The sequence below is a fragment of the Plasmodium fragile genome (assembly GCF_000956335.1).
Source record: "Plasmodium fragile strain nilgiri unplaced genomic scaffold supercont1.108, whole genome shotgun sequence".
Lineage (NCBI taxonomy): Eukaryota > Apicomplexa > Aconoidasida > Haemosporida > Plasmodiidae > Plasmodium > Plasmodium fragile.
In genome coordinates this window covers 3456-16470 of record NW_012192688.1, presented here as the reverse complement: position 1 = coordinate 16470, position 13015 = coordinate 3456, and the positions used below count along the sequence as shown (strand labels likewise).

The following is a 13015-nucleotide window of genomic DNA, read 5'->3' as shown; positions in this document are numbered from 1 at the left end:
GTCACAGACACACCCACATGTGATCATCCTCAGCCCGACATCACAGACATAACCACATCCCACACTACCACGTGGCTGCGTTGGATTGACCGCAACAAGCACCTATTCCAGGCGTGCACGGGGCAAACATGGTTCAATGAAATCAAATCGGAATGGAAACAATACCTGCGTGCGCGCATGCCGGCAAACGAGGACAACGGCGTATCCGCGCACAGTGAGTTGGGTGAAGCGGCAACCCTGCCGATGAAGAAACTGGACTTGTGGAGACAGTGGATAGCGCAACAACATCGGCAACTGCACACATACAGCGCGGAGGAGTGGTTTAAGCATTTGTTGAATAATGTAGAGGAGGAGACAGAATCGAAAAACGGCGAAGTACGTGGAGTCGAAAAAGACTTAGAAGTGGAAAAAGTAATGGCTGCAGAAGATGTTCTAAGAGTGAGAGATTTACCGCAGTCGCAACTGCATCAGCAACCTTACATGAAAACACGGTTAACCGCTAAAATATGGATACTCATCCTGGCATTAGTCATACAACAGTGCGAGCTCGAGAGTAGCATGCAGGATAGGGAGCTATATTTGGATGCCCTATTGCAAACGTGTTAACATTAGGATGACGGCGCTCATGCATGGGACCTAACGCATGCTAATCGTACAACACTTTTACTTCATTATGTGATATACATAATATATTTCTGGTTTACATTATTCTATACCTTCTTGTTTTTTTTTCTGCTCTGTTCTGCTTACTTGTGCTTTTGTTTTTTTTTGTTTGTTGTTATCTTGTCAACTTCTTTTAACATGACTATACAGATACGGTTGCAGAGGTTAAATGCATATAAAATGTAGATTTAAATGAATAATATGAAGGAGTAGAATTCTCCTTTATGTGAAGTTAATTATTAACACATGCGCACGTGCATTCTAAGGGTATAGTGTAGAACTAATATAGCATGCGCATACGCATTCGCGTATAAGGACAGCTTGTCTCTCCGAGCACACGTGGCCGAGTCAGCGGTTCCAGTACGCGGTGCGACGCAATAGCCGCGTAAGAAGGACGCGGCAGGCACGGCGGCAACAACGGCATAAGCATTGATGCTGTTGTTATTACTGCGGTTTTTTATTGTACGCACGCAGAGCCGACAGTGTGTGTGAAGGCGTTTAGTGGAGACCGGTGTACAAAGGGGGGGGTGTATATTCATGACGGTGCTGCGTGTGTACGGTAGTGTACTGTACCTTTTTCTATTTTTGTCTGTCTTTTTTTTTTCGTTCTTTTGTTTTCTTTTCTGTTTCTTCCCTGTGCCCTGTATTTGCAATTCCTATGCACATTTTGTGTTTTTGTACATTCTTCCTTCTATGTTTGTGTGCTTCATTTTTTATCTTTTTATGGAATATTTGATTGCACGGCCCGCAGCCGTGCACACACAAAGGAGCAGCATTATCGACTACCAGTGGACGCAACAGCGAATTCATGTAATATAAAAAGAATACGAATAATAGTAATGTATAGGTATTTCGAGCGGTACCCTGTATTTCAGTGCATGGTAACAATATGGGAACAGTAGATTTGGCGAATGCATTGGTGCAATGGGTACTCGCCGCCGGGATTGAGGATCAGGACCAGTATGAGGTAGGCACATACATGCATAGAACAGCAACACGGCGCGTGCAGTGCTACGGTTTTATTGGTACACGAGAGAATGACGCGTAACGGGGCACATAGCATTCAAGCACACATGCGCATGTACATATTTCCTGTGTTTCTCTTACATTGTAGGACATGGTGTGGAACAAGACTAAAGAGGTCATGGCGGAATTTGTGGACTACATGGAGCGCGACGATATAACACTGTATGCATCGAATTGTGATAACAAAGGATGGGAGCACCAGAACTACCCCGCCGGTGTGCGCGGAGTAGGACAAACGGTGGGCGATAAAATTGTATGCGTACTGATGGTAGGGGCCTTATTTTTCATGAATGGGTGGACTAGTACAGAAAGTACTCGACAGCGGGAAGATGACACCAGTGAAAGAATAAGGGCGCACTTGCTATGTGCAATAGTACATATGTTCAGTCAAGTATTACACGAATCCGTGTGCAGGAGTAGGTGGGGAATATTTTATGCATGGTACTCAATGGAACAAATGGACACTGGGCCAGGAAGTTTTCCGGCAGGTTTAATAAAGAAGGGAACATGTGGTAGAAACATATCTTCGGATGTACAAATAAGGGACCTTGAGTTAAATGCGGAAGTAAAGAAATGGTTAGGGCAAAATAGTACACTCAAAAAGGCAATAACGAGAGTACAAGGACATGCACTGTGCACGACGCGCTGGCAGGACGCATGGAGCATAGACGAAATCCTAGGGAATGGCACTATACAGGATACGCAAGGGCTGCCGATTGCTCCGATAGTCCATGAATTGAAGGAAGGAATCAACGAACTATTTACGGAAATCGGGAAACAGGCAGCGGACAGCATAGAAAAAAGGGAACAGGTGAAGAAAGCGCAGTTAGGTAAGGCAGGGCACCTTGGGGCAGAATTAGACAGATTAGAACATAGCAGAACGGATAAGTAAAGGGACGAGAAGGAAAAAGAAAAGGGAAAAGAACGAAGGAATATTGCGACGTAAATAGGAAAGAGCAACGCGCAACAAGATGCAGATATGTGAACAACGTTCATTCCTGTGTCCTTGCAAGAACACAAAAAGTACATACTAACCCTTGTAATTCCCATTTTTGCCCTTTATTGCAGAGAAGGATGACAAGAACGGACAGGAACGCGCCTCCAATGCAGCAACACAAGCGCCAGCAAAACCGGTAGCACCGACAGCAAAGGAAACACCACAGGGACCGACAGGTAAGGACCGATGGGGAGAAAGCACGAATACGTACGAATACTGACCGTAATGCCGAATGTGGATGCCGCCATCACCACAACAACAACGCACACGCGGGGGGGAACAACAACACGCACGCGGGCGGAAAAGCACTGCACTTCGCATGAGCGATGAGTGTGTGAACGGGGTTAACCGCGGTGCGACGGCACCGGACGAGGGATAACCGACGGCGACAAATAAAAGTTGTACTGCTGCCATCTAGCCCCAAGTGCACCGAGGTCACCGAGTCGGCCCGACCGTACCACACCACACCGTCCTGGCCCTTCTTTCTACCACTTGTGTCCTTTTTTTTATTATCTATTTCATCTTTCTATCTTTCTTCATTTTCAGCGGGGAAGGACAAGGAGAAAAAAGAGGACGCCAAGAAGTCAACAGAAGGCACTACTAAGGACAAAAGTAGTGAGAAGGGGCAACCACCGGCGGTTCAGTCACCAGGGGTTTCAGGTACAGGCAGTACACCGGCACCTGAATCACAGGCACCATCCGGGGGAGTAGGAAGGACAGATGCCACAGCGTCCGAGGACGTACCACGACCCCCGCCTGCGTCACCATCTCATCCAGTCCCAGATGAGGCAAAAAGTGATGCAAGACCCGCTGGACCAAAGGGAGCCAGCGGGCAAGGACCGGACAAAAGGGCAAAGGATGATCAGACACCAGCATCATCAGCAGACCCTGATTCTAAGGCGAAGGATGATAAAGATACAGGTAAGGAAACAAAGTCAACATGTTCCCCTAGTTCAGAAACTAAGGAGGGTGTGCATGATGGGAATCGCGTAAGCGTAAGTGTCAGTTTCGGAAGCTCTTCTACCTCATCGGAGTGTTCAGGTATAGGCTGACGGACCAACAGTAGAGTACTACACAACAGAGAGTACACAAGTGCAACAGCCGATAGATACAACAGAAAAATTGAAAAAAAAAAAACAAAAGCCACAACCTTTCCGGAGAGACCACACGGAGAGAGAGAAACCAAACGTCGAATGAGAATGCAAGCGGCAGAGCGACAGGGATGGGTCGGCCGCGCCCGGTAGCGCGACGTGGAGAGGTAGACAGGTCGACACACACACTGTCTGTGTGTGTTGTGGTGTGTGTTGTGTGGGAGAGAGAGAGTGTCTTTTCCCGGGGTGGCACCAGCCAACCAGCGTTCGCACCGTGGCCAACGATGCGCGATGGACCACGAGTCACGGACCGGTGCTCAACCGTGTAGCCGACCGACTGTGGGGCAAAACCATCAGCAACGGACCGCGTGGCCGACCGTGGGCAAAAGCATCCGAAACATAACTTCGGTTTCATCCATGTTCTTCTTTACCCTGGGGTACCCATATAGGAACTGAAGCAGGGGCAAACAAAGAGACAACGGATCAAACAAAACCAGCAGAACCAGCAGCAGCAGGGGGATCTGATCCAAAACCACCACCAACAACCATAACAACAGCAACAGAAACAACATCAACCGAAACACCAGGGGCCGGTAACACGCGTGACAAGAAGGATGACGACTCCGGCGCAGCCATCGTCGATGGCGACAATGATGACCCCCCTCCTCTCAATCCGCCCAAACCCAAACCCAACCCGAACCCAAATCAATCGGGTTCCGAAGGCGGCCCAACCAGCGGCGAAGCGCCCTCAGGAGGTGGTATTTCTGGTGGGGAAGTAACGGCAGATGGTAGTGGCAGTGGTGCAGGTGCTGGAGCTGGTGGTGGTGGGGCAAGTGGAGCAGGTTCCTCTGGTCCGAGTTCTACTGGTCACCAAAGCCCAGGTTCTTCAGGACCAGGTTCCACGGGTAGTACTACTACGGGTGGATCCTCGCGTTCAGGAGGTAGTACGACCGGTGAAATACAACCTACCCTTCCCCCTCCATCGAAACCCTTCGACCCTCGAGACCTTATCCCGTACACCCCCGCGATCATTCCCGCGGTGGTTGGTATTGGGGTCATTGCGTTCTTCCTATGGAAGGTAAGTATATACGACAATCACGCAATGCCGCACGTGCAGGATGTTTATACCGCAGAAACTCCCTACGCGCTCCAATATATGATCGTTCGAACCAATATACTACTACACCCGCGTTCATTCCTGTTATCCTACCGTCCGCACCCTCCTCTTTACCCCCCTTTTTTTGCTTAGTACTTTGCGTACCTCGCCAAACGACGACGCACTTTTCGCACCGTTCGTGACGTGCCGTCACCGCCACTCGACGAAGAAATATTGGAGCATCTACAACGCGGCGAACTACCGCCACCCGCTTACGGTTACACGATGGTTACGCAACCTGCGTCAATATCCGGTAGAGCACGCCCCCCACGCGTGCATAAGCGCACCATCATCGAGCTACATTTAGAAGTGCTCAACGAATGTGAAGCGACCGAGTGGGATACGGTGAAAGAGGACTATTGGCAGATACTGGTGGAGCAGTTTGCGCGAGACTTGGAGCCCGCTGCAAACGGGCACAGTAGTTCCACGGTGTGTGCTGCGCACCTCGATTCACCAAACGACGATGCGACAACGCGGGATGCACCGATTGACTGCGGACCATATCAATGTCCAGTTGATGAAGATGACCCATGGGGTTGTATGGAATACATACAGTTACCAACGGACCCTTGTCCACCGCATCAACAGGACCCCGATCCATGGAGTTGTATGGAAAACATACAGTTAGATTCACAACAGAATGCTCGTTCCAACCCCGCGCACGCGACGTCGGAATGCACCCACTGGATGCACTGGATTGACCGCAACAAAGATATTCTGCGGGAGTGCACGACGCAGCCGTGGTTTTTGCAATTGAAATCGGATTGGAAACAATATTATCAACAACATGCGACAGACGCAGCATCCAGTGAGAACAGGGCAGCCGCAACCATGGAAAGGAACAAATTGCATGCATGGAACGCATGGGTTGCAAAGCAACATGCGCTTATGAATACATATAGTGAAGAGGAGTGGTTTCAACATTTGTTAGAGAATATCGAAGAGCACATACCAGCAACAGGCGACGTTCCTGCAGTTGACACAGACTTAGAAGTGGAAAAAGTAATGGCCGCAGACGATATACTCAGAGTGAAAGTTGCACCATGCACGCAACTGCATAAGCAACCTTACATGAAACAACCGTTAACCGCTAAAACATGGATACTGATCCTTGCGTCCGTAATCGAAGAATGCGAAATCGAGAATATTATGCAACAGACGGAGTTATATGTGGATGACCTATTGCAACAGTGTTAACATTAGGATGAAGTCAGGGGTATGCAGGATACGGAGTTATATGTAGATGCCCTATTGGAAAAGCTCTGACATTCGGATGACGGGCCACATGAATGGGAAATAACGAAAGCTAACATTAGACCACTTGTACTGCATTATGTGATATACATAATATATTTCTTGTTTGCACTATTCCATACCTTCTTGTTTTTTTTTTTCTGCTCTGTTCTGCTTACTTGTGCTTACTTTTGCCTTGTTTTGTTCTTTTTCTGTGTAGTCAACTTCTATTAATACAACAATGGGGACAGGGTGGTACCGGTTAAATGCATATAAAATGTAGCTTTCAATGAATACTATGAAGGGGTAGTATTCTGCTTTATGGGAAATTAATTATTAAAAGCTGCGCACGTGCATTCTACGGGTATAGTGCAGAACACATATAGCATGCGCACCAGCATTCGCGCGTACGCAGCGATTGTCTCTCCGCGCACACGCGTCGACGACGGATTGTCCGAATGTAAGAAGGTACACATTGTGCCTCCGCGCACACGCGACGACCAAAGCGGCCGCGTGTAAGAAAAAGTAGATTGTCTCTCCCAGCACACACGCCCGAGTAAGACGCATTCGACGACGTAGCCGAGTGTACGAAAGGAGGAGCGATTGTCTCTGCGAGCACACGCGTCCACCAACGTGGCCGGGTAAACACGAGTGTCCCAGTGAAGCGGTTCGACGAAGTATTGTCCGAGTGTACGAAGGAGCACATGGTCTCTCCGAGCAAACGTAGCCGGGTAAACGGGATTGTCCGCGTAACGGGTGTCGACGAAGGATTGTCCGAGTGTAAGCAGGAGGAGCGCTTGTCTCTCCGAGTAACGCCGTTCGCCGACGTAGCCGATTGTAACAACGATTCGACGAAGTGGCCGCGTGTAAGAAGGAGGAGAGATTGTCTCTCCGAGAAAACGCGCTTCGACGACGTAGCCGAGTGTGAGCCGGATTCGACGAAGTGGCCGAGTGTAGGAAGGAAGGAGCAGAGATTGTCTCTCCGAGCAAACGCAGCTGCGACCCTAGGCAACATCACCAATAGACATAGACGCCAAAAGTAGAGACAAGCCCATGGCGGATGATGTAAGTTGAATTATAACACACGAAAAGTATGGGGAACGCGCAGCATGAGTAATTGGGTACACAAATTTTTTTATTAAAGGGGAGTGAGTATAGTTTGGACACGGCGGACGGGCCCATGTGGTGTACATTGCAACATGGCATAATCCCCTTCTCTTTATTTATTTATTTCTTCTCTTTTCCTTTTTCTATTCTTAATGTAGGATGTATTATGGAGAAGTGCGGAAGGTAAGGACTTTATTTCAAAGCTAAGGGTAACGTGGGTCCAACAGTATGGAGCGGGAGGCTCCCAGACAGACACACAAATTAATGTAAGTGCACAAAAATATGGTGGAGGCATATAGGGGTAAAACGAATGCAACGTGGTGTGGGGTACCATGTATATAGAACAATGCATATGTGGTATAATGTTCCATGCACGAGCAACAAGGGAGACGGTATAAGCTATATATATATAAATGTATGTTCATCCCGTTCATTTTGCACAAAACAGAAAGCGATGTGGGATAAAATGGACAAATTGAAAAATGAGATTGCGAAGAATATGAAAGGGGACAAGGATGAGGACGACGGCATACCAGAAATAATGTGTGGTCAGGTGGAGGGGCACAATGGCGTAAATTTCGCTGAGAAGCAGAAAAAAATGTGCGCATTACTACTAAGGTTAATGTTCTACATAGAAGGTTTAAACGGTGATGGTTCAATAGTCCATGAAGGAGGGGGTAACACAAGTATGAACCAGTTAGAAGAAGGAATGAAATGTATAATAGGAAGTGTATATATACAGAAAATAATGCAGCTGGCATGCTGGGAGCAGCGTATTCGCGACCATGCACTGAACGCCGTGGACGGACATGTAAATGAAATGCTAACAGGAAGACCAAGCAGAAGCAGGCAGTGTGTGCATTGGGAATTTGGGAATACATGCGTAGGGGGTTTTATTCCTGAATCGAAAATTACGCAATGGATGTTGCACGATAGTATTGTTACGGACAGAGTGAAGAACGCCGCATTCGGTGCGCGATGTTCAGGACAGGACTGGACACAGAGGAAACAGGACATGCGGGCAGAGGCAGAAAAGGCGCACACAGGGATACACGCTACTCAATGTGCAGGAAGTCAAGGCAAAGCACATTTCAATGGTAAGAGCATACTGAGTAGAATGAGTAATCATCAGGAGGCATGCAGGAGCAATATTCATGAAAATTCGGGAGCAAGGAAAACGTGGAATTGAACACTGGGACCAGGGGCAACAGCCGATGGATGGAGCGGCGGCGGTGAAGAACGGCAACAAATAAGTGTACTGCTACCGGCCACCTAACCCGACGCATCCGAACAGGCCGCCCCGCCGACCACCACCTCTGTCCACCAGTTCTCCTCTATCATCTTTTCATCCTTCTTCCTCTTCTTCCTTCCAGCGAACACAGGACAAGGGGAACACGGACGACCACCACCCGCCGCGGCCAAACCAGTAGCGGCGAAACCGGCATCACCACCGTCATCGGGAAGTGGGACGACGACGACATCATCTGGTGGTAGTGGTAGTAATGGTAAGTCTGGTGCTGCCGCTGCCGGACCGAAGGAAGGAACGAAGACTGCCCCAGCAGGGGAATGTCAAGGGGACAGATTATCGGAGTGGAAGCATAAGCCAGTGTACGTGGTGTCTCCTCCTAATGTAAGTTCGCGTGGACAGTGAGCACGGAAAGAACAAGAAGGAGGAATAAACAGGCATAGAGAACCGTAGACCTGGTCCATAGGGTGAATGCATATATAACACAGTGCATGTTTCCGGACATTGCATTGTGCTTGACAGGTGAACATACGTATCCCTCTATTTTCATGTACATAATACAGAAAAACCATCTGCAAAAATTGCATAAAGTGTTGGATGATTTTAAGACATATATGGATGAAAAGAAAAGGCACGAGGAGGCGTATGGTGCCAACTGTTATAATGTGGGCTGGAATGATATAACGACAGGTGTGGTTCATTTCGTGGACCAAAAAGTGGCGGACGTAGTACGATGTAGATTCATGACTCTTGCATTAGGCTTTGCAAATGGGTGGGGTACAAAAACACAGGATAGGAACGCCGGCGTGCACATGAATGAGGAAGAAGAGAATAGCCTAAGATGTGAAGTAGTGAATGTATTTGGACACCTACTGAGACATAAGTATTGTCCACAGCAAGAAAAGTGGAGAAGAGGTACAGAATATGCCGGTATAGCATTTAAGCAGATGAAGAGTCCCGAGCAAGATGGACACGGAGGACTGGGGGGCCCTGTAATGGAAGGGAAGTGCACAATGTGTGGGTATGGACATAATAAACACCACGTCGACGCAGTAAATTTGAAAATAGTAGAATGGTTATTGCAGCAAACCAACATATTGGAAGGCATGGAGCACATAGAAGGGGGGGCAGACTGTAATATGAAGTGGAAGGAGTATACAGTGGACAAGATGAAGATGGATAACCCGAAAGAGGTGGACGCAACGCAAATCCCTGAAATAAAGAAAGACGAGGAGAAACTAACGAAGGAGGCGGTGAAAACTATTGAAAAGGTTAAGGTGCTAGTGGAACAGAAAATTCAAGAACTAGCAGGTAAGCACATGAATGGTACGAATGCGCATAACAAGAACATACGGCCACTATGAATACACGGCCGACTACTGACCGCACGGGTGCCTCCACCACAAACACGGACACGGGAACAACCAACAGCGCGGTGCGCAACATCACCCCGTTCGTTGAGCCGAGCACAGTGGCGTACACGACGGCAGCGGCGACGGGCGGTGCAGACGGACGAGATGACGGCGACAACAACATAAAAGTGTACGACTACCATCCACCACGACTCAGTCGACCGAGTTCATCTCGCCGTGCGCTTGCTGCCGCGTGACCCAGTCCATCGCAGTCCACCGAGTCGTACCTCGACCCACTGCATCTCTCCATTCATCCGGCACGTGTTACACACCCATATGTTCCTATATTACCATCATTGTTAGGCCAAACGGCAGCAGAAGAACCAAAAGAAAAAACACAAGAAGCAGGGAAAACTACAACAATGTCCACACCTGCCACAGTAGCAGGATCGGAGGAAGTTGCGCAACCACCACCTTCAGCGCCGCCACCCGTACCACCACCTCCACCACAGCAGTCACAACCGGGGCAAGATGGGAAACAGCGGGATAAGGGTGATAGTAAATCTACAGGAGGCGCAGGAGAAGCAGGTAAGAAGTCTAAGTCAGCATGCGGTGTAACCACAGGATCCCATGAGAAAGAAGTAGGGGAAGGTATCTTAAGTGTGTCTGTCACGTTCGACCCTTCTTCGGACCCCAAGGATTGCTCAGGTAGTAATAGTCCAGAGACTCCGGAGGGTACTTCCCCAGTCGAGAGTAACATGCACCGCGGGGTGCAGTCACACATCCTGTGCGTGTATGTCCCGTGCACTATTAGCGCAAGAAAAAAAAAAAAAAAAGAAACAACTTTTCCGGCGCCACAGCGGGAGCGACAACACGGAGCGAGAGAAACCACACGTCGAATGATAATGAGCGGAGCCCTGAGCGACGGGGGGAGAGAGACAACCACGGCAGGTAGAGCGATGGGTCGACCGGTAGATGTCGACGTAGACAGGTAGACGTCGACAGACACAGACACACACACTGTGTGTCTGTGTGTTGTGTTGTGTTGTGTGTCGGCGACAGAGAGTGTCTGTTCCCGGGTGGCACCCTACCCCCGTTCTTCTCCTGGCCCGCCGTCCCCGCGGCACCAATGGTGCCGACCACCCCACAAAACTTCAGTTGCCTTCGACATGTTTCCTCCTTCTGCTCCACATTTGCAGGTCAAGATACTGAGAAGGATAGCTGGAGTAAGGATGGAGCAGGCGCCCAATCAACGGAAGCACCCGCATCAGCACCATCAGAATCAACACCAACAGCTCCATCACGTGAATCCGGTGCAAAGGGTACAACGGGTGCTTCAGGTTCCCCAGCGCAGGACGGTGAAACCGGTCCTTCCGGTCCAGCGGGTAAACATGGTGAACCCGGTAACAGTGGTGGAGGTTCCGTCATCGACGGCGGTAACGATGAACCCCCTCCTCTCAATCCACCCAAACCAAAACCACCAACCACGAGCCCAACTCAATCGGGTAGTAGTGGCAGTTTCAGTGATGCTGATTTGGCGGATGGAGTGCCTGGTGGGGCAGGAAAGGGAGGTGGTGATGGTACGGGAACCGTTTCCACGGGGGATTTCAGCGGTCTCGACCTACATACTCCTGGTGCGGCCGGAACAGGTAATCCTGGCGGATCCCATGCACTATGGACGCCAAGCGATGGATTAAATGGGCAACCAGCACAATCAGGTCCTTTACCTGGCCCAGAGGACAAAATCCCAGGTGAAACTACAGATGGCAGCGGCCCCTACCCACCTGACCTAACCGGCACGGTCCTTACCGCCACTACTCCCGTGCTGTTATTTCTCGCTTCCGTCATCGTGGCCGTTCTTGGTTATTCCCTTTGGAAGGTAAGTATATACGGCAATCCGGGCATGCCGCATGTGCAGCATTTTTATACCTTAGAACATCCCAACCGGCTCCCATATATGATCGTTCTAAACAATATGCCCCTACACCCGCGTTCATTCCTTTTATCCTACCGTCCTCACCCTCCTCTTTACCCCCCTTTTTTTGTGTAGTACTTTGCCTTCCTCGGACAAAAACGCCGACGAACATATCGAACCGTTCGTGACGTGCCGTCACCGCCACTCGACGACGAAATATTGGACCATCTACAACGCGGCGGCGCGCCGCCACCCGATTACGGGTACAAAATGATTAGGGATAGGCAACCTCCGTCCACATCCGGTAGCGCACGCCCCCCACGCGTGCATACACGCACGATTATCGAACTACACTTAGAAGTGCTCAACCAATGTGAAGCGACAGATTGGGAAAACGTCAAAGAGGACTATTTGCAGATTGTAGTGAAGCAGTTTGCACCGGAGTTTGCGCAGGATTTGCTGCGGGACGACGACACGAATAACAACATCTTGGGTGTTTCTACGTCAGACCAAGATCCTCCAGGGACCCATGTTTCAGCCAACGCAGACCGACCGCGTCATTACCGCGCCCGTCATCCCACCTGCGACGCCCCCGTTCCAGCCACACACACACCCACCTGTGCTGCTCCTGAGCTCGCAATCACACAAACACCAGGCTCCGGTAACGCAGTCACAGACACACCCACATGTGCTGATCCTACGCCCGAAATCACACAACCACCAGGCTCCGGTAACGCAGTCACAGACACACCCACATGTGATCATCCTCAGCCCGTCATCATACATCCACACACCAACGCCCCAGTCACAGACACACCCACAGACCACACAGTCACGCACCTACCCACATGCAAAGCAGTCACAGACACACCCACATGTGATCATCCTCAGCCCGAAATCACACAACCACCAGGCTCCGGTGACACAGTCACGGACATACCCACATGTGCCGCGGTCACGAACGTACCCACATGTAAAGCAGTCACAGACACACCCACATGTGCGGATCCTAAGACCGACATCACACAACACACAGTCACAAACGACACAGTCACAGACACACCCCCACATGCACCTCCAAAGCCCGCAATCATACATCCACACACCAACTCCCCAGTCACAGACACACCCACATGTGAGGATCCTAAGCCCGACATCACGCAACACACACTCACAAACGACACAGTCACAGACACACCCACATGTGATCATCCTCAGCCCGAAATCAC

At 49.8% G+C, this 13015-nt stretch overlaps 3 protein-coding genes across 3 annotated transcripts in view; all 3 read left to right on the top strand.

The window, feature by feature from the left end:
- Nucleotides 1-177: 177 nt before the first annotated feature.
- On the top strand, nucleotides 178-606 carry AK88_05253 (uncharacterized protein; the record flags this gene model as incomplete). Its single annotated transcript, XM_012482855.1, has 1 exon — nucleotides 178-606. One exon carries the CDS (start codon nucleotides 178-180, stop codon nucleotides 604-606), a length of 429 nt encoding a protein of 142 aa, XP_012338278.1.
- A 946-nt stretch (nucleotides 607-1552) lies between these two features.
- On the top strand, nucleotides 1553-6130 carry AK88_05252 (uncharacterized protein; the record flags this gene model as incomplete). Its single annotated transcript, XM_012482854.1, has 7 exons — nucleotides 1553-1630; nucleotides 1778-2519; nucleotides 2758-2862; nucleotides 3233-3607; nucleotides 3644-3727; nucleotides 4227-4855; nucleotides 5027-6130. 7 exons carry the CDS (start codon nucleotides 1553-1555, stop codon nucleotides 6128-6130), a joined length of 3117 nt encoding a protein of 1038 aa, XP_012338277.1.
- Nucleotides 6131-7739: 1609 nt separating this feature from the next.
- AK88_05251 (uncharacterized protein) overlaps nucleotides 7740-13015 on the top strand; it is a gene marked incomplete at both ends in the record, with an annotated part of 8697 nt that continues 3421 nt past the window's right edge. The window contains 6 exons of the mRNA XM_012482853.1: nucleotides 7740-8370; nucleotides 8647-8903; nucleotides 9083-9830; nucleotides 10316-10624; nucleotides 11071-11750; nucleotides 11922-12317. Of these exons, the coding sequence (XP_012338276.1) occupies nucleotides 7740-8370; nucleotides 8647-8903; nucleotides 9083-9830; nucleotides 10316-10624; nucleotides 11071-11750; nucleotides 11922-12317 (3021 nt within the window). The remainder of the gene's footprint in view (nucleotides 8371-8646; nucleotides 8904-9082; nucleotides 9831-10315; nucleotides 10625-11070; nucleotides 11751-11921; nucleotides 12318-13015) is intronic.